We start from the raw sequence: 26325 nt of genomic DNA on the forward strand, positions 1-26325 counted from the left end.
GAACCTCGAACTGCCTCATAAAATGACTTTATATTTTAGGACATGGGAAGAACAGAAGACAGAGCATGCTCTTTTAAGTCTGATAACATGGTTTCAAGCCCAGCCCCCCAGCCTTTCTTATCAATCAAGGACTCAGATCTGAAGGCAATTATTTCTTTTGGTGGACTTGGAATCTCCGTTTGTCTACACTGTCCTCTTCACAGTGGAGTCTTTTTATTTCAGACCTACAGATTGTTTTTATATTTGTTGTCACAGTGTGACAATTTTTTTGTACAGTTGGTTTTAAGGTCTTCTCTGCCATTAGAGCCAGTAGGTTACAGCTATTGATGTAACTGTAGCTGCAATTTTTGTGCAGGACTGAAACACAGTGCATTATTTATTGCGGAATCATTGCTGCTAAATAACTACTGTCTGTTTATTTAACATAACAGTTGAATGCCTGAAGAAGTTGCAGTGGCTTTATTATGTGAATGCATCTGTTTCTCCTCATGAATTGTTTTACTGCTGCATTTTTGTTTGTTTTTAAAATTAAACTGCGGTGTTTTCTGGAATGTAGATTCAGCTTTGCTTAACAGTAAAATAAGTGAGCCATCTTGAACACTCTTAAGTTCATGCTGTATAATCTATATAATTTTTTTTATTGAACATTGGCAAATAGAGTAGCTAAGAAATTGATAAGCACATTATGTTTAGGAAAACGTGATGCAGAAGTTGATTCAAGCAAGTGAACACCTGACATTTTGGGGATCTCACATTAGATACCAGAAAATTAAAGCACCAAAATTATTTATTTTTACCTTTCCTCATTTTAGAAATATTTACTGCATATTATTGGATATTTTTTACTAATACACTTATCTATTTTACATCGTGCTTTAATTTAGTTCAGACAAAACCATACAAGTCCAAACATGAGAGGTCTTGTTTGTTTTAAATACAATCCTTTTACTAGAAAGGATGCTATATCATTGAGAAACAATTTATTTTATTTGGGGGTTGTCTGTATGTGTGTATTTTAATAACATTCACTTGGAATCAGCTGAAAGCTGTAATATGTCTTTGAAATGAGCCATGATAAATACAAATGAGAGAAGAGAGAGCTTAGAGGATTGTTTTAAAGCATTGTAGATATTATCTGTTTACCAGATACAAAATTACAGTTTTAATTATGCATCTCTGAACATCATAAACACATCTTGGTGTTGGTAACAATGTTTTAAGCATTTGGGTTAACTTTTAGGACTATTTGTTTAGTGCATCTTACAAACTACAAATCTTAATTGGTATATTTTGAGATGGTCATGTAAATTTTTGGCTTATATATCATGAAAATAGTCATAACTTAAGTTTCTTCCTGACATTCATTCACTGTAAAACATTCAGGGGTCCTACCATTTCTGTTCAGGAAATCTTATTGTTATTTAACAGTATTAAGTGAATTTTTGTATATTTCATCTTAACTTTATTTGTGAATAGTGATTGTGGCATGTTTAGGGTGTTATTTTAATATTTCATGACAGTGAAATTTTAATTTTTTTAAAAAAATTTCTGGAAGAAACAGATTTATGTGTAATGGTGAATATTGGACCACTACTGCTTTTCATGTTTGTAAATAAGTTTTATGTTAAACCCTGTAGCCTAACAAACTGCTGTTATTTCTAACTGACAGACATGTATTACTTTGAAGGTTATAAATATTATGTGAAATTCCTCCCTTTTGTTTTGAAATTTATAATAACAAAATCTTCATGTTGTTAAGATGTTGGTTTTGTTGTCACAGTTCTTTCTGGGGGAAAAAGGCTGTGGTGTAGGATGGGATCATTTTCTTTTATGGGACTCATTCTTAAGGTAATGAAGTCTCATTTTGCGGTAATATTTAACTTATATCTGTGCTGGTCAAACTACAGTAATCTCTACTGTAGTTTTATAGGATAGCACTCAATTATAATGTGTCATATATTGTATTTTGGAGGTTATATATTTGATTTGTTGCAAATTTGACATATTCATAAGTTTGATTCTTGCATATAAAATGTGAAGAAATAGAGTTATGTAAAATTCTTCTTCCTAGGAAGTCTTAGGATTGTTTATTTTATTAAGGAATTTTGGTGGGAGTTTTTGTTTGCTTATTTGTTTGTTTTGTATTTAGGGGAGTTGTGTGTTTTTTAATACTTGAGTACCATTCAGATCCTGGAAACTCTTCAATGAAGAGAATTGAAACTCAGAAATTTTTTTGAAATTTTTATTGAATTTATTGGGGTGATATCCTATATAATCCTATATAATAAAAGAGTAAAATGCAAATAGACCGAATGGCAGAACAACCAAACAACCAATCAAAGCATAATTATGCTAATGATATGCTAAGGCTGCTCAATCGCTCGCTATGACGTGCACTGACCACCAGCAGATGCTCTGACCAGTAGGTTAGCTTGCTGCTGGGGTCCGGCCAATCAGGACTGAGCGAGATGGGCTGGACACGCCCTAGAGCCCTCCCATGGTCCCTCCCTGGCCCGATCGTGCACTGGTGGGGTCCCTCAGCCTGGCCTGCGCCCTCTCGCAATCTGGGACCCCTCGGGAGATGTCGGAGAGCCAGTTTCAGCCCGATCCCGCAGGCCACTCCCCTTGGGAGGGCACCAGATGCAGGGCTCATGGCTGGCAAGCGTTGCTGCGGCAGCACGAGCCTCTCCCAATCAGGACTGATTGGCCATGAGCCCGTGGCAGGCACAATGGGGCTGGGACGAGCGGGAGCAGCAGGTAGGAGCTGCAGACGGTGTTGGACTGCAGGTTTTGGCCTGATCCCTGCAGGCTACCCAGAGGGACCCCACCTGTTCACAAATTCGTACACTCGGCCCCTAGTTGGTAAATAAAATTATACAGGTTTCAAGTGTACAGTCCTAAAAATATTATCTGTATATTGTATTGTGTGTTCACCACCCAAAGTCAGGTTTCCTTCCATCACCATTTATCCCCCCTTTACCGTCTTCTGTCTCCCCTACCTCCTTTTCCCTCTGGTGATCACCAAATTGTTGTGAGGTTTATTTGTTTAATCCCTTCACCTTTTTCACCCAGTCTCCCAACCCCCCCCCCCCCCCCCTGACACTTGTCAGTCTGTTCTCTGTATTTGTGAGTCTGTTTTTATTTTGTTAATTTGTTTATTATATTTCACATGTAAGTGAAATCATATGGTATTTGTCTTTCTCTGACTGGCTTACTTCACTTAGCATAATGCTCTCCAGGTCCCTGCATGTTGTTGGAAAAGGTAAGATTTTCTTCTTTTTTACAGTTGAATAGTATTCTATTGTGTAAATGCACTAGTTTTTTTATCCACTCATCTACTGATGGGTACTTGGGCTGCTTCCAAATCTTGGCTCTCTATACTAATAATAGAGGGATATGCAAATTGGCTGGGACGTCGTCATGCAATGACCAATCAGGACGGGCAGGGCTGCGGCAGAGAGCTCTCAGCACGCCTGCACAGGGGTCTGAAGAGCATGGAGAGGAAGGGAGAGCAGATAGGCAGTTAGGAGGATCAGGCCAGCAGGGGAGCCCAGATAGGCAGTTAGGAGGATCAGGCCAGCACGGGGGAGCAGTTAGGCATTTAGGGCAATCAGGCCAGGAGGGGAGAGCAGTTAGGGGCATCAGGCAGGCAGTCAGGTTAGTGTTTAGGAGCCAGTGGTTCCGGATTGTGAGAGGGATCCTGGATTGGATACCCCCCCCCGCCCCCTGTGCATGAATTTCGTGCACCAGGCCTCTAGTTGTAAATAACACTGCAATGAACATAAAGATGCATATATTCTTTCGAATTAGTGTTTTGGGTTTCTTCAGATATAGTTCCAGAAATTGCTGGGTCATAAGGCAGTTCCTTTATTAATTTTTTGGAAACTCAGAAATTTTGAATCTTGAACACTTATGATTTATCTTAAATTGACAAGGCTCTTAAAGATGAAACAGGATGACTTTTGTTTTTCTTCCAAGTGATGTTGTTTTCTGGAATATAAACTCAATGAATATGTCACTTTATATAGAAGTAGCTGCATTTTTATTGGCGCTTTATCAGGTTATGTTTGAAAGTCTTGTTAACATGCTCTAATTATCTTTTGGATTCAAGACAATTTATGAAGATTTTTTTGAGTGTTTTTGTTTACGATTTTTTTAATAGTGGTAAAATACATATAACAAAAAATTTGCCATTTTTACCCATTATAAATATGCAGTTCAATGGCATTAATTAGATTCACAATGATCACTATTTCCAAAATTTTCATCACTCCAAACAAAAGCTCTGTACCCATTAAATATGCCCTCATTTTTCCCATACTCCACATCCCTAGTAACCTCAAATATACTTTTTATTTCTGAATTTGCATATTCTATATATTTCATAAAAGTAGAATCATATTATATTTATCCTTTTGTGTCTGACCTGTTTCACTTAGCATAATGTTTCCAAGGTTTAATGATGTAGCATGTCAGAAATTCTTTTTTAATGGCTGAATAATACTGTGATAGGAATATATGAAGTTTTGTTTATCCATTCATCTGTTGATGGACCTTGGGTTTTTCCTTTTGATTATTGTAAATAATGCTGCTGTGGACATTGGAAGCTTTTGTTGAGTCCTTGTTTAACAAATTCTTTGAGTTTATATATTTAGGATTGGAATTGTTTGATTATTTAGTAATTCTATGTTTAACTTTTTGAGGAACTGCCAAACTGTTTTCCAGAACAACTGCACTATTTTACATTCCCAATGGTAATGTGAGAGTTCCAATTTCTCCTCATCCATCGCCAACACTTGTTGTTGTTGTTGTTATTATTATATTCATTCTAATGGAAACGTGGTTTTGTTTTTCATTTCCCTAGTAACTATGGATGTTGAGCATCTTTTCATCTGTCATTTGTGTATCTGCTTTGGAGGAAAATGTGTATTCAAGTCCTTGGCCCATTTTTAAATTGTGTCACCTTTTTGTTGTTGAGTTGTAGTTTTTTGTATATTCTACATATTAGACTCTTATGAGGCATATGATTTGCGGTTTCTTCCAGTCTGTGGATTGTCTTTCACTTTCTTAATGGCGTCATTTTGATGTGTAAAAGTTTTAATCCTAATGAAATCCAGTGTATCTATTTTTCTTTTGTTGCCTCTGCTTTTGGTGGCATGTTTGAGAAACTATTGCCAAATCCAAGGTCATGAATATTTTCCTGTTTAAGAGTTTTATACTGCTATTGTTTACATTTAGAGCACTAATCCATTTTGAATTAATTTTTGTATATGGTGTCAAGTGAAGGCCCAACTTACTCTTCTGCATGTGAATACCTAGTTTTCCCAGCACTATTTGTTGAAAAGACTGTCCTTTCCTCTCTGGTCTTGGCACTCTTGTTGAAAATCAATTGACCACAGATGTGAGGGTTTATTTTGGCTTTCTTTATTCTATTCTGTTGGTCTAAATCTCTGTCCTTTACCTGTACAATGTTCTGATTACTTGTGGTTTTTTAAGTTTTGAAATCAAGAAGTGTGTGTCGTTTTTGTTCATACAAGTATTGTTTTGACTCTTGACGTCCCTTGAAATTCTATATAAATTTTAGGATGAAATTATTCTTATTCTGGAAAAAGAAAATGTCATTGGGATTGTAATAGGAATTGCATTGAATCTGCAGGTCACTTTGGATAGTATTGTGTGTGATCTTAACAATGTTGTCTTCTAATACATGAACATAGGATGTCTTTAATTTATTGTAGCAATGTTTCAGTTTTCAGTGTACAAGTCTTGTGCTATCTTGATTAAATTTATTCATTATTATATTTGATATTGTAGCTAGAATGGTTTTCTTAAATTTTTCAGGTTTTTTGTTGCTAGTATGTAGAAATACAAATTATTTTTACATGTTGATTTTGTAGCCTACAATTTTGTTCAGTTTATTTGCTCTAACTTTTCTTTGGTAGATTCTTCAGGGTTTTTACATATAACATACCATCTGTAAGTAGTTTTATCTTTCCCTTTTTCATTTGGATGTCTTTTTTTTTTTTCTTTTTCTTTCTCTCCCCTCTTCCCTCCCTTCAGGCTAGGACTTGCAGTACTATATTGAATAAAAACGGCAACAGAAGTTACCCTTATCTTGTTCCTAATATTAGGGGAAAAGATTTCAGTCTTTAACCATTGAGTTTAATACTAGTTGTAGCTAAAAGAATAAAGGGTAATTTTTCCTCCTCCTCCATCTCAATATAGGACAGTTGATAGAACTTAAGATTTTAAAGATCAGGGGACATTTTTTAAACCCATTTCCTTCTCTCCAATTCATTTTCAATAATTTTGTTTTCTTAAGTATCTGTTCAAAGCAGATTACATATACATAGCATGTTTTGATAATATACCACATTTAAGGCTAGATGACAAGACTCATTTTCTAACATGTACTCATATGGAAAAGTGAAACTTGGATTATACCAAGTAAATGGAAGTAAACCGACCCACTTGCCTTTTATCACAAAGTATTTATTGAACAAAAATAATATAACAGTAAAAATGATACATATATGAAAGGGAGTGAAGATTTGCAGTCAGAGAAATGATGTGTACAAAGACCAATGTTTAGATTATAGTTCTATAAAACTTTAGCCTTAGCAATTTAACACTGATAAAGCAGACATATAAAAAGAAAGAAAAAATTGAATATGTTCTGTGAAACCTATTGTCTGACTAAAATAGTTGATTAAAAAAAAACGCACACATATACACACACACATAGAATGAGGCAGAGCTATAAGGGTTATACTTCAATACCTCTAGTTCTCTATTTGTGTTATAGTAAGTTTTTGATCCATCACAAATTACTGCATTTTTCCATTTCCAATAAATGGAGCTAGATTGTATGTTAATCATAGTATTTGGAGGAAGGGAATACAAGAATCAGAGATACAGTCATTTGAATTTTCCAATCAGTATTTACATTTAAAAATATTTTGGTTGTGATATTTGTACATGGGACTTCCTTTTTAATTAGTTTCTCTAAGACTCTTGCATTTGGAGTGCATCCTTCTCTTACCCGACAATTTTTTAATGCTATCTGTTTTTTTGGCTAACATACAGTTTTGGATTGGTAGTTACTTACAGCTAAGAAGGGAGGCAGAACTGGACTGGGCACCAGTCACTGTCCTACCTTCGATGAGCTATTTGGCCTTATGCAGCTTCTCCTATGCAACTGTCCACATCTGGAAACCTGGGTAGGACGCATTCTCAGTAAATATCAGCTGGATTAGCTATTTTGTACAGAATTATCCTTAGTTAGCCCGTGACAGTAGTGTCTGTTTGTGGATTCTGGAATCAACCCCATTATTTTATTTTCAAAGATGCATATTGGAATGTTTGGGGTTTTCCTCCAAATAAGGGCATACATCCCTCACATAGAGATGCTCAATTCCAATTGGAAATCTCAACATTTATATCATAACAAAATTTTAGATTTTTTTGAAAATCTAAGAAATGTTTGTGTTTTCACAAGCTTTGTTTTATTTATCCCTGCTATTTAATGCCTGGTTTGGAGCAATTAATTATTTAGCCACATGTCAAATTGGTTTCTGTTACTTATAGTTAAGGATGATAATCTGATCTTGAATTGCAAGCACTGGGCACTTTCCAGTTCTCTTACCATTAGAACTTTCATAATGCACAGAAAGATGCCTTAGATGGGTGCCTAATTTTTTGAAGGAACAGAAAATACATTCCTATCGTCCCTGCTCTAAACTCCACTACACAAAAGAATTACTGTTGAGTGTTCCAAATTGTTACATAATCAATTCAACATTGATGAGGTTTCTGAAGAATCTTATATTTTTGCAAGAGGTTTCCTTCATTCTCACCCTAAAGTTAGTAATAACCTCTCAGTTTCCACAAGCAAGGCTATACCCATACACCTGAAGATACTTGGTATTACAAGATTGTTTCTTCGTTGTTTTCATCACGAGTCTATGAGCCTCTTTCAAAGCATAGGATTTTTAAATGTTAATAGTTTGAGGGGTTTAGAGAAACCTTAACTCATAATGATATAGGAAATGTATTGGAGAGGTGTGATTCTTTTTGGAAAACAGGGAGAACCAGGGCTAATTTCTTGAACTAAGAATATGCTAACCTAGGAAATACTCCAGGGGTATGGATAGAATAAACTTGTAGCTTTTCCATCAAGTGGTTTTGTTTGGGAGGAGTCTAAAAGATTGTAAACAGCTGGTAAACAGCTGGGAGGCTAGCCTTTCAAAGTTCCTGTCTTTAAAAATGCACTTTCGAACATTTTCTTTCATGAATGTTTATTGTCTAAATATGGCTTAGTTTCTTCTTATAAAAACATTACTTGGACATTACATTTATTGAATTTCAGTTCAAAAGAGGCTCTAAGGCAATTCTTATAATTGAAAGCAAAAGAGAAAAAGTAATATGAATATGCTTTCATATTGCCTACTTGTGAAAAATAATGAAATTCTACTAGAGAGCTGTTTGATACTAATCTTTGTCTTTCAAACATTTTCTCTAAAAAATATATAAATCATTTACATTAAACTAAATGCAAGGGAAGGCACAGCTGGTTATAGTGTATATAAGCACAGTTCAGCATATGCAGAATTAAAGCGAAAAAGCTTCACATCCTTATTAGTTACACTGAAAGCCATTAAGAAAAGTTCTTCACTGTCAACAGTGTTCAACACTTAAGAGCTAAGAGGATATAAAAACAAAAACATTAAAATTCACTTAATGCGAAACAGATTTTCATATATACTTGAATATAAAAAAAGTTTTAAAAATGCTAACATATATCTAGACCATCCATGTTATGAAAAGTGCAAACCAAATTAACAGGGTTTCACAAAGTCCTTCTCATGACACAGGTAAACTAGCCCATGGGGACAAATTTGCTTCATCAGTGAATGAGTCTTTCATTGTGGCCAGATGTCATCAGGACTTCTGAGAGGTCGAAGAAAGCAGTATTGGAGAAGCAGCTCTGTCCAGGCTGGGGATTGGCACTGGCATGTGGCCATTGAGCAGTGTTGGGAACTGGAGGGGACAAAACATTTTTCAACAATTACAAATCTATTGTGAAGAACTTGTTCTTTACATTCCTAGATAACTGTAGTGGCTCAGTTCTGTCATCACCACTGTGATACAGGTAAGTTGAAAATGAGTAATTGGAAGAGGATAGTGAGATCAGGATTACATACAGCAAACAGAAGGGCACAGAAAATTATTTTTTCATAGTAGCCTAGGCATATAAAATATGTACTTCATTTGTTGAAGTATGTTCTAACACTGTGTTTTGTTTTTTTTAATTCCAAGCTACTGCCCTAGTCAGTTTGGTTCAGTGGTTGGAGCACTAGCCCGTGGACTGAAGGGTCCTGGGTTCGATTCTGATAAAGGGCACGTACCTCTGTTGCAGACTCCATCCCTAGCCCTGGTTGGGGCGCGTGTGGGAGGCAACCAATCAATGTGTCTCTCTCTGTGTGCCTCCCCCTCCCACTCTGTCTAAAAGTCAATGGGAAAAAAATGCTTGGGTGAGGATTAACAACAACAAAAAGATTCCAAGCTACATAGAGAAAAATTAATTTTGAAAACCACAACTGACTCTTTACATATAAAGCAGTAATTTCTAATACTGTAATTTGAAATTAGCCATAAATTTTCCAGAGTACTACAAAGTTGCTTCCCTCTAACTATTAAAAATGAGGAATGTTTTTATCTTAAAAGATTTAGAGAGCAAGAATATCTTGATTTGGGGGCTGAGAAAGTATTCTTTCTAATTAAAAGTATATCAAACTTAACAGTGAGGTCACCCATACATGATGAAACTTAAAGAATAAAGTTAATTTCAGTATTACTGGTAACTAAGATAACAAACAGGATAAAGGTATATATGCTTTGATAACTTTCAGGTCTGAAAGAAATACAACAGCTATATTCCAACTGAACAAGAATAATTAAAGGCCTCAATTAGATGTTCATTGTCTAGGATGATATGTGTCAGAATGATCTCCCGGGCCCTCTTCTAGTTTAATTTATCTAGACTTAATAGGAATTTAATATTAAACTTCACTTCAACACTAAATATCAAACTACAGAGTCCGGTACACATTAGAAGTACAATAAATATTTGTAGAACAAGTAAACATACTTTTGTAATTTTCAAGCTATTTTAGTGACTTAATGTGTCTGGTGCCTTACAGTTTATCAATGGTTGTCATTTTATTCGCTATCTAGAGACTGTACAGTAAGTTTGGTTTTCCCCATTTTATAGAGGAGAAAAAGAGTTCAGATTTATAGAGGAGAAAACAAAGAGTTCAGATAAGTTCGGGATTGGCTCAAGGTCATAGGTAATAAGCAGAAAAGCTAAGTTTTAAACTGCTTTCTGTGCCAAACCACCCAATTTGTCTTTTTTGGGGGCTTGAGAAGGGGAGTATTGTTTAATTACTGTTTCAATTTCTCTCATGGTTATTAGCGTATATAGGTTTTTGTTTTCTGACACTTTGGATTTTTGTTTTTTTATAGAATTTTATCCATTTCAACTGGGTTATAAAATCTATTTGCAAATCTGTGTTCCTAACCTCTGATTCCATTGACCTAGAGCAGTGATTTTCAATCTTTTTCATCTCATGACACACATAAACTAAATTAGTAAAATCCTGCGGTCCTCAAAAAAAAAAAAAAAGATACAATTTTGATTCATTCACACTGGACGGCTACTGCTGTATTGGCTCTTTTCATTTTTTTATTTGACAACGTAAGGGAAAAGAGGTCACTGCCTGCCTCTCACTAGCTACGTCTTGATGCTTTAAAAATTCTTGCATCATACTGGTTGAAAATCGCTGACTCAGATAAACATTGGAGAAATAGCAGGTTTTGAATTTTCATTCTTCTCATTTATTTGTACCTCTCAGTGGTTCTGTCCATCTTACTGCTGTTTTCAAAAGAGCCAGCTTTTGGGTTAGTCTCTCTTTTTAAAAATATATTAGTGATTTCTGCCCTTTTTTATTTCTATATGCTCAATTGTCACAGTTTCTCTTGGTTAGCCTGCCTTTTCTGGCATGTGTCATAGTCATCTTTATTGGCACTAAACCTACCCCCTTGTCCCTTTTCTTAAATTTGCAACATTCCTCAAACTTATCTCTTATACTGGACTTAGCAGTCATTTCCTGTTGTTAGTTAGAAGTACCACCAATGTCTCTTCCCCACGAAACTTGCTCTTCTCTGTGTGTTTTTAAGTCAGTGAGGATGGTGGTTATGAGTAGTACAACCCTAAACTTAACTTAGAGCTTTGCCACTTAATAACATGTGATCTCAGTAAATGGAAGCAACATCTCTGGGCCTTAATTTCTTTAAATATTATATTTTGAGTAGTAAATGAGAAGCCACAAAAAGTGCTTATGTCTGGTATACAGTGCATGTTAACTACTGTTATTAATAGCTCTTCCAGTTTTTTAATCACTTAGTGATCTTTCTAGAGATTGTCTTTCTACCTCCAGCTTTAAAAGCCTTCCATTATCACTTAAGAAATTAAGGTAGGAACTCCTGAGCATGCTATTCAAGTCCCACAGCTGTTTTTCCAATCTTGACTCCTACTACCCAGTATTTTCCTGAACAGACTGTACTTCCATATTCAAAAGCTCTATTAATCTAAAGTGTGTTTTACTCTTTGATAAAATCCAATCCCTTCTTAGCTTAGCTCAGGTGCACTTCCTTGGAGCATTTGTCCACTACCCAGCAGGAAAGAGCTATTATTGTTGGGTTTTATAGAACTTTGTTTACATATCTATTATTCACATACTATATAAACCCTAAGTCCCTGCCTCAGAGCATTACAAATATTTGCTGGGTTAGATTTATTGAATTTAAAATTACAGAAAACATTCTCAGTGAAAAGTTAATTAGCTTCACCTTGTCTCAAGATCTATCTGTACTTAGTAGGCTTAGTCCAAATTTGATCAATGTCTGTTTCAAAAATGGAACAGACATCCTACAGACAAACTTAAAATGCTAAACTGTCCAGCTGAAACTGATGGCACTTTATTTGTAAATCAGGGTTGTATTTTTAGATTTAACACAATATGTCTTTGTCCTCTCTAAGACATGTCTCGATTACAAAGCATGCCTCTCCCAGGAAGGGAGATACCTTCTCTCCTTCCCCTCAATTCTTCAGTATCTGCTATAACAATTCTATCAGGGGACCTTCTGTGCAAAGACTTATCAGCTCTGTCATCTGTCACTCTTCGGATTCTGATCTACTTTTCTAATCATCACAGCAGGAAATTTGCCAGCGCCATTTAAGACTTACTGTATTTTTTCTTCCTCCTCCCACGCATTTATAGCATATGTGAAAGAGGCTTGTTATTTTTTAAAGAAAATTATTTCCATTAGTTGAAAAGAGACACTGTTGATAGGAATTTTGAAAATCTATCATTTGAAGTGTCTAATTTTAAAAATCAGAAAGTACAGAGAGCATTTGAGATCTTGCTCCCTGGCATATGTCATCAGTATGGCTCAAACTCTTATAAAAATTCTCCCCCCAAAAAAGTATTATTCCTCTTACTATGTTTTGTTCTTTACTATTTTCAAAACTGCTAATGTCAACTTTTACCACACTCAACTGCTCTTATTATAGGAAGAGTAATAATATTTGAAAAGATTTTTCCTTAGTCTCATGGACCCAAGCCAAAAAGAGGGTCCAAGGCCCTGTCGGCCATCCAGTCATGGTTGCATGGGTTGTACAGGGGTGGGCAAAAGTAGGTTTACAGCTTGTATGGAAAAATAATACAGTAAATACTAATACAAGAATAAACTTCCGTGTATTCACAACTGTAAATGTACTTTTGCCTAATGCATTTTGAATAGCTGCAGGAGAGAGGACAGGTGCATTTTATAAAATTGAAATTGTGAGCAGGTAGCCTTAAAATGCAGCAGTTTCTTTTGCAGAATTCTAAATGTAAATAGGGAATGACTGGTTTGCAGTGGTTCGCAAAGTGTGGTTCCTGGAGCAGCAGATATGCTGATAATGCACAAAATCATTGAGGACACGACCCATTGTTACTCTGGGGAGTATGGGCTAGAAAAGGTTTAGTATCTAAGGCAAGGTATGCCCAAGAACTCCCATGTAATAGTTTCCCATGGCTTCCCTGGGAGGTCACCACGCCTTGCACCAACCAGGTGGCAGACTTTCCAGTAAGGAGGGAAGGGACAGTCAATTCCTTACATCTATTGAGTCCCACAGAGGCCCTATGTCAGTCTCAGATGAGAGTAGGGCTGCAGCCCTTGCTGCCGTGGAGGGAGGGCACTGCACCCATCACCACGCAGCTCCTTTCTGCTCTACGCCGGAGCTCCAACCCTAGACCTGCTGCTCCAACTGCAGGCCTGTGGGAAGTAAGGTCTTAGCTTTCCATCAAGTTGCATCTAAACGGTTACTGAAACTACATTTGCTCACTGCTGTTTGTTTGCTTTTTCTGGTTTGTTTCCCTGCCTGAGGTAAAATGGCTATGAATCAACCTGTTGGCAAAACCATAGCTCAATTTCATGTAACGGGAAGAAGGGCCAGGAAGAGAAACCTTATTACTCCAGGGATACGATATCGTGACACCCTACCTCCTCCCTACTAGGAAACCAGAGAAGCGAGATAGCAATCAAAACCGCCCTACCTCCACCCTTCCTCAAAGAACACCCTAAATCCCACCATGTACAGCTCCTTGCACAGAGGAGGTAACTATTAACCCTGATAAGCAAAATGACCCACTCAACAAAGCAAGGAGACCTGACCTTTTTAACACTTATTTTCTTGACAAATTCTTAGGCATCTGTCCTTTCAGGCAGTCAACGATAATTACTGAGCATCATTTGTGTGCCAAGCAATGTGCTAGATGCTGGTGGCACTCCACGGCGAACAAGTACAGTTCTGGCCTCCTGAGGGCTCACAGTCTATCATAGTGCAAACTGGTGAGTGCCAGATGCAACACGATCAGAAGAGCTATAACTGACGTTGGGTGAGCCACACCGGGGGCAGGTATGGGGTGCAGGGTGGATGAGACCGGTGAGGCTAGAATTAGGTAAAGAGGGAGCTGGCACTTTATCCAGTTTGCTCCATTCCTGTCCCTAGGATCCTTTCTGTTCTACACTCACATATTCAAACAGTAACATCTTGGTCAGTGAGGAACAGTCTGGATCTCAAAGAGGAAATAGTGATTTCCACGTGATAACAAGTGATGCTACTGCAAGATCCTAGTTTGTTAATGAATAATGAATGTGCTTACCTAGTTCAGGGAGTTTCACAAGATAAAGCCCTAAGACTTAGTTTTAATCAAATGCCATGCATACTCCTTTTTTTACTATGGAACAAGGAGAACTTGATTATGTATCATGGAATTGTACAGATAACTTTTCTATTGTAGCATGGAAAAGTTGTTCACTATTTTTTATTTTAAGTGATCTCACTGTTGACTAATACAGTAATATTTTTAAGTATTATGAGAATTTTATAAGATACTAGAGGCCTGGTGCATGAAATTCATGCACTGGTGTGTGTGTGTGGGTGGTCCCTCAGCCCGGCCTGCACCCTCTCCAATCCGGGACCCCTCAGGTGATGTCTGACTGCCTCTTGAAATCTGGGACCGCTGGCTCCTAACCACTCACCTGCCTGCCTGCCTGATCTTCCCTAACCACCTCTGTCTGCCTGATGGCCCCTAACCACCTCTGCCTGATTGCCCCTAATTGCTACCCTACTGGCCTGATCGCCCCTAACTGCTCCCCTGCTGGCCTGATCGCCCCTAACTGCCTCTGCCTCACTCTGCACCTGGGACCCAGGATTCCCTTCTCCGGCCGGTCGCAGGCACCCAGGACCTAGGCCAGCTTTGCCCGGGCCGCAGCTGCAAGCACCCGGGACTGCAGGGCGGGTGGCTTGTCCTTCTCCCGAGCCACAGCCTGGCTGGTCCCCATTCCTCTCTTGCAAGCTTATTTGTGCCTGGCTGGTCCCCATTCCTTTCTCCCCAGTGTTGAGTGTCTGAGCCATTACAGCGTGACGGCGTGAGGGTGTGACGACCATTTGCATATTAGCTCTTTATTATATAGGATAATTTTTAAAGTTTTGCCTTGTCCTTAATAAATTTCCAGTTTTCATAGTCAATGAAAATTCCAGAATACTTCGCGAAGACATCGTTCCTTCCGTTTATGGCTATCTGGCCTGAGCACTCCCATTTTTGCCTCAATGGAAATGCCTGCCTTTGAAGGTTGTCTTTTGTGTGCAGCCCCATTAACGAAACTCCCTTTGGAAACTTAACATTTTAACCAAACACAGGGCAGCATTCACTGCTGCCTCTGCAGGGTTTATTGGGGGACACCCCCCTTAGATGTGCACTGTGTAGAAGTTCATTTCCCAACACTCACCTGGAACAGCGTGTTTGGCCCTTGCAGCCGGGCAGGACTCAGTGGAGCAACTGGACTAAGGCTGCTCCAGAAATGTATGCTGGAGAGCAGTGGGCTCGGGGTCAGGAGCAATCCATTTGGTGTCTGAGAAAGCAAGCACAGAGGCAGTTTTTGATACAGGTGTCACCTGACTTCTTCCAGCAGGACGGCTAGGTGCGCCAGCCATGAACCAAGAAACAAGCCTCACCACCTTAGGGAAACCTGACAACTCTTATTTCTGCATGGCTGCGCACTGTTTTCATTTTCTTTAATGCTAATGCTACTAGCAATTTTTAAAAGGGAGGTATGGACAAGTTACCTCCCCTTAAACATTCTAGTGGAAAACTCAAGTTTGTAGCAACTTTTGTCTTTATTCAATTTGCCCCCGCCCCCAACATTAAACTAGATTTAGTGTACAACAAAACAGGATCCCATTTCAAGCTCTGTTTTTTCTTATCTATATTTTTGTAGTTTTCTATAGTGGACATCCATTATTTGGGTTACAAACATATTTTTCAAAGGGCCTCCCAAGTTTCCTTTTCCCTATCCATGGCCCTTAATACTTTAGAATTTGCTGCTAAAATACCCTTTACCAGCTTCTTCAAAAGCTCTGAACTGGGTTTTCCAGATTCCACTCCGGATTCCGGATGTGGGGCTGATGAGAATTAGTCTCCCTGGCAATGGTTTGCGGGGAGGGGAGGGGGGGCGGGCAGGCGGGGGCGGGGATCCTTTCTTGTCAGATTGGGTGTAAAGCCAAAACTCTGGGTTTCCCGGGAGAGTGCCAAGGGCTGCATTTGCTTGCACACACGCAGCAGGAGTCCCGCCTGCCCGCCAGCCAGAGGGCAGAGAAATCTGTGAGCCATAAGTGCCTGGCTTGGATTCTCCGAAGGCGAACTCCTTGCCCAGGGTGGTTCTGCACCTTGGGTGACTGTGCTGTCAGCAGGTGCTTTGTGTAAGAACCACAGCAAAGGCAGCCGCAGCGCAGATTGCATCGTGCTGGATGTTACAGTGTTGTTTTTTCCTAGAACTGGCCTGAGCAGCTTTGTTCATTATCTGGAGCATTTGGCTTAAACCAAAGTTCAAGTTCTGCTCTGCTCAGTGCACTGGATTCAGACACTCAAAGGTTCTCAAACTGAAGCTGCTGAAAGGCAAACTAATCTATACCAAATTATTTGAGTCTTTGGTTCCACAGCACTTCCTACAGATTGAATGAGCTGCCCGGTGACTGGGATAAATACCTGTTTTTGGATAAGCTTCCCATTTGTTCTAATCCGAGGCTAGGTCACGAGTGCGCCAGGCCATCTGGCCTAACGGTTAAGACTCAATAATTCAGCCTGAGTTCTGCCAGGCTTCCCGCCTCTGGACCACCACTTACTAGCCAGGTGACTGCTCTCCACCTCCGTTTCCTACTCTTTAAAGTGGGGAGGATTAAAGCTCTTCATACGTACCTGGCACAGCAAATGCTCAACAGGTATTAAAAGACTGCTGTCGTCGGTGATTAATTAAAAGTCTACCTGACACACTTACTAAATGTATTTCACCTATTCCTGGGAGACACTCTCAACTGTATAGAGAAAAGTACTTAATGTTCTACAACAGACAAGCCAATCTCGTCGGCGGGTACTTGACGGCTCGGCTCCTCTCAGTCCTGTGAGACTCCCGTCTGCAGGCTCAGGTGGCCTGAGAACTGTTTGCATGTCACAGGGGAGCCAGGTTCCAACCACATTAACATTTAATAACCAGTATGTCCACAGCCTCCTCCTTTACCCACCAATGAAGATCTCTAAGTTCTAAAGAGACGGAGAGGCTTCTAAATTACAAAGCCTAGCCATCTTTCATCCATGGCCATAAATATATACCCATCCATTTTTAATCCTCTGAGCTATATACAAAGTAGCATTTATAGTTTCATTGTCCAAAACGTGTACCGATGTCAGGATTTGAGATGTTTGCACATACATCTTAGATGTTTTTCTAAGTGTTACGGAATGTATTGAGAATACAGTAGCTAGCCCTCTGTTTCTCATGCTTAATGTTTGAAATGCCTTTCATAATATATGCAAATAAATATTGTAAAATGACTTCCATCCCTCCCATCTCTGATCTCCCTGAAGATCCTGTGGCCTTAAAGAAAACACTATTTGGTTGCTCTTTTATTTAACCCTCACCCAAGTATATGTTTATTGATTTCAGAGAGAAACATCAATCGGTTGCCTCCCGCACCCTGGCCGGGGCTATCTGGTTGCTCTGTTGAGGAAAGTTTCTGAAGCCTGCCCTGCGTTATCTCAAGTACAGCGTGAGCCGGCAGAGCCTCTCTGCACAGGCTCCGGAAGTCGGGCAGGGAGGGCTGCGCCTGAGCACTAAGGACTCACGAAAGAAGTCACAGGCGGATGCATGCTTCCTCTTCTGGGCCTTTCTGATCCCAAGGCTGCCAGCGAGGGACAGGCCCTAAGGCCCAAGGGCAATGAGCATTCATCTTCATCCACCCTCCCAGCTTAGCTCTTCCACTTAACAGTGGGTTTCCTAAATGGCTAACACATCTGAGCTAAGCCTGGTGAGCTGGTGGCCAGACATGCCACACCTGAGTGTCCTCTGTTCATGGCCCTCCACCTGGCTCATGCCCTCCGATCTCCTCCCTCCTACCCCTGCCTCCCTCTGCCCATCAAAGTGCCAGCACCTCGCGGGAGACTCTCCTGCTCTCCCCTCGACCAGGCGGCACTTCTCTTGTTTCTGAATCCTTAGAACACTTTATAACCACCTCTTTTAAACTAGAGTTGCCTGAATTCAAATAAAAATGTGGTTTAAAAGCCTGTAAAAGAGAAGCAGATTCACACAGCAGTGTGTGTGGTACTGAATGTGTGGTACTCATTGTAAGAAAAGAGGGTCAAGATGGAGAATTCCATGAGGGGCTGGGGCAGGTAGAGTAAGTGGTAAGGGAAATGAAGGAGTAAGGGCAGGAGCGGGAAGAGGTAGGAGAACCATGAAGGATCAACAGAAAAGGCAAAGGAGAAGGGAGGGGGGATGGGTCCCAGGTAGAGAGAGAGAGAGAGAGAACCCTTTTGTCCTTCCGTGATATGGCAAGACAGTAAGATGAGAAACGCCCCAGGGCTGGGCTAGGATGTACTATACCCTGATGGCTCCTCAGCACACACATCCATTTTACTCAATTCCCACCTTATGACTTGAGCTCAAAGTTGTTACACCCACCAGTAAATGCAGGAATTGGGTTTCAGCATTACAGTCCTCAGCAAACTGGCCCCACTCAATGGGTGCTAATCCAGGTCTGCTGCTAACAAACAGGCTGGGGCATGCGCGCTCAGATTCAGGGTGAGTTCAGGCCCCAGTGCCTGCACATATCTGAGCTGAGCATCTTAAACATCACACGTGAGAGGAACAGAGGTCTGGGCATAACGGAAGGGCAATGCAATGTGCTGGCCTCTGATTCTGAGCCAACTTCACGTTGTTAGGAGATGAAGAGAGCGAACAGAAGAGGCGAATGGAAGGAAGAGGGGCAGGCGCCACAAGGTGCAGAAGATAAGAGGATCGGAAGCTCCTGCTGGCACCGCTTGGTCTTGCATGGTGCCTGGCTAGGAGCCCCGAGGGCTTCACAGCCTGGCTGCTCCCCCGTCTCAGAGTCTGTGGCTCATGCCATCTGAGAGACACCCTTGCTCCTCTAGCCACAGTCCAATATGACCTTGATGCTCTGGCAGCCATTCCCCTTGGCGGCTAAGCTCCAACTTCATTACTCCTTGGTGCCCAGCTAGCTTTTCAATTCCCTTTTTTCAATTCCCCATAGTCATGCTTAAAGGGCCTTTGGGGGATCATCATGTTTGTCTACATTCATAATCTAGTTTCTTCAACACTCATAAACAAGAGTCAACTGTACTTCATACAGGTCCCAGCAAATGCCCCACAAGTATTTTCAATGGGAAGGGAGGTGATGGTGTTGGGGGAGGCTATGGTGTTGGGGAGGTGATGGTGTTGGGGGAGGCGATGGTGTTGGGGAGGCGATGGTGTTGGGGAGGTGATGGTGTTGGGGGAGGTGATGGTGTTGGGGAGGCGATGGTGCTGGGGGAGGCGATGGTGCTGGGGGAGGCGATGGTGCTGGGGGAGGTGATGGTGTTGGGGAGGCGATGGTGTTGGGGGAGGTGATGGTGTTGGGGAGGTGATGGTGTTGGGGGAGGCTATGGTGTTGGGGAGGTGATGGTGTTGGGGAGGCGATGGTGCTGGGAAGGTTATGGTGTTGGGGGAGGCTATGGTGTTGGGGGAGGCTATGGTGTTGGGGAGGCGATGGTGTTGGGGGAGGCGACAGTGTTGGGGGAGGCGACAGTGTTGGGGGAGGCGACAGTGTTGGGGAGGTGATGTTGGGGGAGGCGATGGTGTTGGGGCGTCGGCTGATGATTTTCACGCACATCATTTTGCAGGTGAAATTTCAAATCTGAATTAAAGCTTATACGAGGTATGTGGTTTAATAAGGTCCCCAGAGGGCACTGTAACCACAAGACCCTGGTCATGCCAGGACTCTCCTAATCCTAACCCTTCCTCCTAATCCTACCTCTCTTCCTCCCATGTTTCCAGCTGAAAATAATTGGGAATTATTCTTAGAATAAAGAAGTAAAATAAATAATAAATAAATAAAAGTAAGTAAGTAAGTAGTTCTTGGAATAAACTAAATTCTTGGGAATTTCATTTTCAGGGTATGAAATTATTACAGCACAGCTTTCACCTCTTCTAAGGCCAACTGTTAAGAAAAGTTTATAGGCAGTTCCTATAGGTGAGCAAACAGTGTCATGCTGCACAGCCCACACAAGGGAGCAGGGTTTCTGGGATGCAAAGTGCTAAGGTTCTAACCTGAGCTGTGGGAGTGAAATGTCACTGTGTCTGTGGGAGGAAGGCTCCCAAGCCCCGCTCAGGTGGAGAGGGAACCCCCAGAGTGGCCCAGGAGCAAAGGGAAGTCTCACTCCTGCCCCAGGAAAGTGGGTCCTCCCCGGGCTGTGGGCGGTAGCCTTCTGCAGCACGAGGGCTCCTCTGAGCAGATGCTGCTCTGTCCACCAGGGCACACACAGCAGTTCCTGGGGGTGGGTCCTCAGGATCCGAATCCTGCACTGACTAGGCCCTCCCCCAAATCCTCAAAGCCCTGAAGCTTGTCAAGATAGAAGTTCATGATTGTCTAACCACATGCCCTACAGCTGCAAATAATCTACATTACACTAATACAAGAGAAATATGCAAATTGACCGTACCTCTGCTATGCCCCAAGCCACGCCCACCAGCCAATTAGGAATGAGTATGCAAATTAACCCAACCAAGATGGCTGCAGACACAGAGCAAACAAGAGGCTTGGGTTTCCCCGGCAATGGAGGAAGCCAAGCTTCCCGCACACCCTGGCCGGCCCTGGCCTCCACTCAAGGCTACAAAGTTTCAATATAGAAGATAAATAAATCCCAGATACCAGGGCCTCCGCTTGGGTGGCCGGGGGGCATGGCCGGCCTGCAAACCACCACAAGCCCCTCACCCAGGCCACCCCACGCCCCAAAGGAACCCCCACCCTGATCCGGGACACCCTTCAGAGCAAACCAGCTGGCCCCCACCCATGAACCAGGCCTCTATCCTATCTAATAAAAGTAATATGTAAATTGACCATCACTCCAATACACAAGATGGCTGCCCCCATGTGGACACAAGATGGCCAGCAGGAGAGGGCAGTTGGGAGGGACCAGGCCTGCAAGGGAGGGCAGTTGGGGGTGATCAAACCTGTAGGGGAGGGCAGTTAGGGGTGACCAGGCCAGCAGAGGAAGGAAGTTGGGGGCGACCGGGCCTGCAGGGAAGGGCAGTTGGGGGGGACCCAGGCCTGCAGGGCAGAGCAGTTGGGGGGACCAGGCCAGCAGGGGAGCAGTTAGGCATCAATCAGGATGGCAGGGGAGTGGCTAGGGGGTGATCAGGCTGGCAGGCAGAAGCGGTTAGGGGCAATCAGGAAGGCAGGCAGGCGAGCAGTTGGGAGCCAACAGTCCTGGATTGTGAGAGGGATGTCCCAGATTGGAGAGGGTGCAGGCTGGGCTGAGGGACACCCCCGACCCCGTGCACGAATTTCGTGCACCGGGCCTCTCATACAAAATAAGACTCCATGTAAACTAATTGGGGCGGGGGGTATTTTTTAAGCTAAAATTCCATGCCAGTCCTGGCTGATCTCAGAGAAACCAGCTGGGTGGACACCCTCAATGCTGGAGCCCCACCCTTTCTCTGCTCTTCTCTCCCTCCTGTCAGCCACTCTGGCCACATATACCCATGCCAGGGGCAGAGCTGACCCTGCCGGAAGGTGAGGGGATGTCCAGTGCTGAGATGTGCCATCGCCCAAAGGCAGCCCTTGACTCCCCTGACCCTGTTCAGAGCACCAGTATGTGGTGTGCTTTCTTCACACCCCACCCCCATCCACAGGCCCTTTCAGCCCAGGCCCCGCTTCCACTCCTGTCCTGGATCAGACCTGGCCCTTTGCCTCCACCCTCCGGGAAGCCCTGGTCGCGCTTCTGGGACTCCTGCTGCTCCCTCACGCTTCACAGCGCGAGCCCGCACAGGTTGGCTGAGGACTGTTCACTCCCATCTGCCCTCGACACAGGTCATCTGGCTTTCCTACGCTTTCCTGCCCTGGTTTTAGGCCATTTCTAGGATCTCTCCCCCCATCCTGAGCTTCGCATCCACCGTCTGCCCATCTCAAGTCCAGGCCCCCTCCTCCTCTCCCCAGTCCAGCCAGACCATCCTTCATCCCACTGAGTGGAGCCCCCCTAAATCCAGTGTCCAGGCCCAAAACCACGGGCTCGCCTGAGCCGATTCCCTCCGAGATGACGGCAGGGCTGGCAGCCGTCCCAGGCTGTTCGGAGACGGTGAGCGGGCACTCAGGAAAGCAGATCCTGAAATCAGAGTTGGCCTTGGCCTGGCTGGAGGCCTCTCTAAACCTTACATTGTAAACACAAAGTCGGCCGGGGGAGGGGATCTCTAGATTGTCCGCCCTGCCCCGCTTCTCACGTTACTTCTCGGAGCTACTTCAGGCCACTGTTTCCGAGGCATTTACTCAGCAGTTCTTTGCCACTGGACAGTTTTGCTTGGTTGGAAAAGGCCCGATTGAAGAGCACAATTCTGCCCAGTAACTGCCTTAGCTCTCCCCTCCGTGGGGTGGGGAGGGCAGCCTCCTTATCACCCGCTCACAAGCTTGAGCTGACACCAAGTCTCTGGCCACCAATGTGTCGGGGAGAAGCCATGGAGAGGAGAATGGAAAGAGCTGCTTGCAGATGCTGCACAGACTGTTAGGATCAAGGACAACTGGGCATTTTCCCGACAAGTACCCATGTCCAGAGCACGGATTCTGGAGCTGACTAAGGGGGTTCAAATTTGCTTCTACCACCTATTAGCTGTGCAACCTTGGACAAATTACTCCAGCCCTGTGCCTCAGGTACCTCAGCTGGGAAAATGGGGCAATAACAGTATCTCCTTCATGGGGCTGAAAAATAGCCAAGGCAATGCATGTGAAGTGTTCAGTGCCTGGCCCACGACAAAACCAATACAGGATGCTGCTGCTGCTGCTGCTCACGCCAGCAAGGACATCGCAGCGATGAGTAGAGGCAGGAGAGAGAGTTCCTACTCCTGCCTCCCCCCTCCCCCAAAAGCATGTCCCCACCTGGTGCCACAAAGCTCCACAACGACAACACCTGCCACCTGTAGCTAGCTCTCTTACGCACCAGTCTCCCATCCAGTCTTCACAGTAACGCATTTCACAGATGTGGGAACAGGCTCAGAGAGCAAGTGCCCAGTCCCATTCCACCACGCGGTCCAGCCAGGAACGCAATGCTGGAAGCCAGTTCCAGCATGTCATAATTGCAAGAGTTTCATCGAAAGGTTGATGGAACTTGGGGACTCAACAAGGGTTGAGTCACGTATGTTATTGCCTGTTGCGAATGGCTGAAGGCATTTCCCCAAACCTGAAAAGGATGCATTAAATTGATTGTTTGCTGCCAGACAGCTCAGGGCATCTTGATCTACATGTTATCGCCTCCTACTGGCCAAACACCTGAACAGCCATAGGCTATACCCCACTCTGACAATGGATTCTGTACGAAACCCTACCCTTTGAAGTGTATATCTCTACCTCGCCTTAGGACAATTTGTGTTAATAAAAAGCAAGGGGTCCTGAGACAAGGAGAACTTGGTCTTCTTCAACCAAGCTCCTCTACCCTCCAAATGCCTTTCAAAATTATGTTTCGTCTCTGGACTCTTATTTAATTTACGCACAGCCCCTTCTCCAGGTTTCCTGAACCCTTCTAGATGCCGGATCAAGACCCACTGGTGCTAAATGGCGCCTAATGTCCGGCAACGCAACCCAGGTCTGTGACTCCAAAGCCAATGAGCTTAACTCTTCCGCCAAAATGCACCCAGTTTCCCAGAGGAAGCAGCAAACACCAGGCACGTGCTTTGTCTTTGCAAAACTGCCAGCGGGACAAGAAGGAGCATCTGCCTTCTCCTTCCAGTTAATCTTACTGCAGACGTCCCTGCTCCACATGTCTGCTGTCTTCCCCCTCCTGACACGGTCCTGGGCTTCCTCACAGTAGCTCTGCTCTCACTGACTCTTCCTCTCAGTGCTGGTCTGGCCCTTGTCATCCTGGCTGTTAGTCCTTATAAGGGACCACAGGACCCACAGCTCCACATTGACCACCGCAAGGGCTGCAGCAGTTAATACCTATTTTTTTTTTTTTAATCCTCACCCGAGGATATTTTTCTATTGATTTTTAGAGAGAGTGGAAGAGCAAGGGAAAGACGGAGAGAAACATCAATGTGAGAAACACACCGATTGGTTGCCTCCTGCACACACCCTGACCAGGGCCCGGGCCAGGAAGGAGCCTGCAACCTCGGTACGTGCCCTTGACCGGAATTGAACCCGGAACCCTTCGGTCCACAGGCCGATGCTCTATGCACTGAGCCAAACCGGCTAGGGCTACATCTGTTTTCTCATCAACAGAAAACACATGGCTGCTTATCAAGTTCCCCACCAGAGAGGACGCGGCCATAAAAATCTCATAAAGCCCAAATGCCTTCTCAAGGGTCACCTGGCCCATTCCACCTTCCCCAGGACATCACTGGACCTGCTCCGAGGGCCACAAAGAGCAAGAAACCAACCAAGCATCCCCTGTAGCCCATCCCCCGCCTTTTCTCCTGTGGCTACCTTGGCCTGGGGGTGGGAAAGTAACTTCCCTTCACATTCGCACAGGACTCGGTCACACGGGCCCTCAGATTATCCTTTGAAGGCAAAAGGAAGGTGGTCTGGTGGCCCTTCCTTCCGGTCTGCTGAGCCAAGTCTGGCGCGGCTCTTACCTGTGCGGTGAAGAAGGCTGGGGTGAGGGATCCTGAGGGCAGGGCCGGGCTGTTGAGGGCGATGGAGCCAATATCGGTGCCGGAGAGCACTAGCGGAGGCGCGGAGATCTCCAAGCCTTTGGGTTTTTTGGCCTTGGGGGGGAGGGATGGAGACCTGGTCTTGGAGCCCGATGACAGGTTCAAGGGCTCCAGGGAATCCGAGTCATGGCAGGCGGCCTCCAGGAAGAGGCTTCTGTGTTCAGAGGGGAGGGGCGAGTTGGGGGACAGGGACGGGGACCGCGAGGAGGAGGGCGAGGCGGACGAGATGCTGGCGGCGTTGGGCAGCATTAAAGAGGAGATCTTGGCGGAGACGGACGAGGCCAGGAAGGCCTCAGACGTGGAGGGCAGGGACACCACGGGCCTGCTGATGTGCTTGTCGGTTTTATTGGTGACAAACCTGATGACAGTCCTGACTTCTTCCACGGGGGGGCTGTCCTCCGGCGGCTCCTCCAGCTTCTCCGTCTTGATGGCCTTGAAGGGCTCGGGTGGGTTCTGCAGGGAGTTGATGGTGAAGGACGAGTACAGGCCGGAGTGGATGTACTCGTTGCGGCTGGTGCTCTTGAGGGCCGACAGGCCGTGTCGGTGCGCCTCGCGGCCCTCGGGCGGCGCCTTGCAGTCCCTGTCCTGCAGCAGCAGGCTCTCCCGGCTGATCTCCACGGCGTGGGGGTCCATTTTCAGGATCTCCGGGAAGGAGACAAACTTGTACACAAACTTCTGCCCAATCACCTTCTTGATGATGTTCTGTGGATCACACAAAAGGAGACATCGGAAAGGTCAGTGCCCCGGCGAAATGGAGGAAGAGCTTCCTCAGAATGGGATTGTCCTGGCCCTCGCTGTTTTGGCTCAGTGGATGGAGCCTTGGCCTGTGGACTGCGGGGTCCCGGGTTCGATTCCGGACAAGGGCACATGCCCACGTTGTGGGCTCGATCCCCAGTGGGGGGCGTGCAGGAGGCAGCCAATCAATGATTCTCTCTCATTGATATTTCTACCTCCCTCTCCCTCTCCCTTCCTCTGTGAAATCAATAAAAATATATTTTTTAAAAAAAAGAAAAGAAAAGAAAGAATGGGATTGTGCTGAATACCCTGATTCCCACAGCCTGGCTACGGTGTCCCGCAGAGAGGACTAACATTGGAGGCAGAATCAGGTTTACATTCAGGTTTGGCCAGTTACTAATGGTGTGATCGTCGGCAAATGGATTGTGTCTCCTCACCTGTGTTTCCTCGACCTAAATGCAACAACAGCTGCCGCTTGTTAAGCACTAACTCTGCAGCTGGCACTGTTCATGCATTATCTCATATAATCTGCACAGCACTCCTAAGAGGACGGTATTACTAAACTCCCATTTTAAAACTTAGGAAAGTAAGCTCAGAGCGCTTAAATAACCCACACAGCCACGTGGTAGGTACGCGGTAGAGACAGCAGTTCCTTCACCATAATCCAGTATTGTCTTACCTACCTCTGGGACTAGTGAGAATTCAATGAAATAATAATGGGAAAGCATTCTGCACGCT

General features: G+C 43.7%; 2 protein-coding genes across 3 annotated transcripts in view; one reads left to right on the plus strand and one right to left on the minus strand.

The window, feature by feature from the left end:
• Window positions 1–1758, plus strand: part of CDK17 (cyclin dependent kinase 17) — an 83988-nt gene extending 82230 nt beyond the window's left edge. The window contains exon 17 of the mRNA XM_079775263.1: window positions 40–1758. Coding sequence (XP_079631389.1) covers window positions 40–77 — 38 coding nt within the window. The 3' untranslated portion in view covers window positions 78–1758. The remainder of the gene's footprint in view (window positions 1–39) is intronic.
• A 4713-nt stretch (window positions 1759–6471) lies between these two features.
• Window positions 6472–26325, minus strand: part of ELK3 (ETS transcription factor ELK3) — a 65315-nt gene continuing 45461 nt past the window's right edge. For both annotated transcript variants that reach the window (XM_079775264.1, XM_079775265.1), the window contains exons 3-5: window positions 24775–25554; window positions 15400–15522; window positions 6472–9039 (exon numbers count right to left, since the gene is read on the minus strand). In XM_079775264.1, the coding sequence (XP_079631390.1) occupies window positions 8941–9039; window positions 15400–15522; window positions 24775–25554 (1002 nt within the window). In that variant the 3' untranslated portion in view covers window positions 6472–8940. The remainder of the gene's footprint in view (window positions 9040–15399; window positions 15523–24774; window positions 25555–26325) is intronic.

This window comes from Cnephaeus nilssonii (genome assembly GCF_951640355.1).
Source record: "Cnephaeus nilssonii genome assembly, chromosome: 6".
In the NCBI taxonomy this organism is placed as follows: domain Eukaryota; kingdom Metazoa; phylum Chordata; class Mammalia; order Chiroptera; family Vespertilionidae; genus Cnephaeus; species Cnephaeus nilssonii.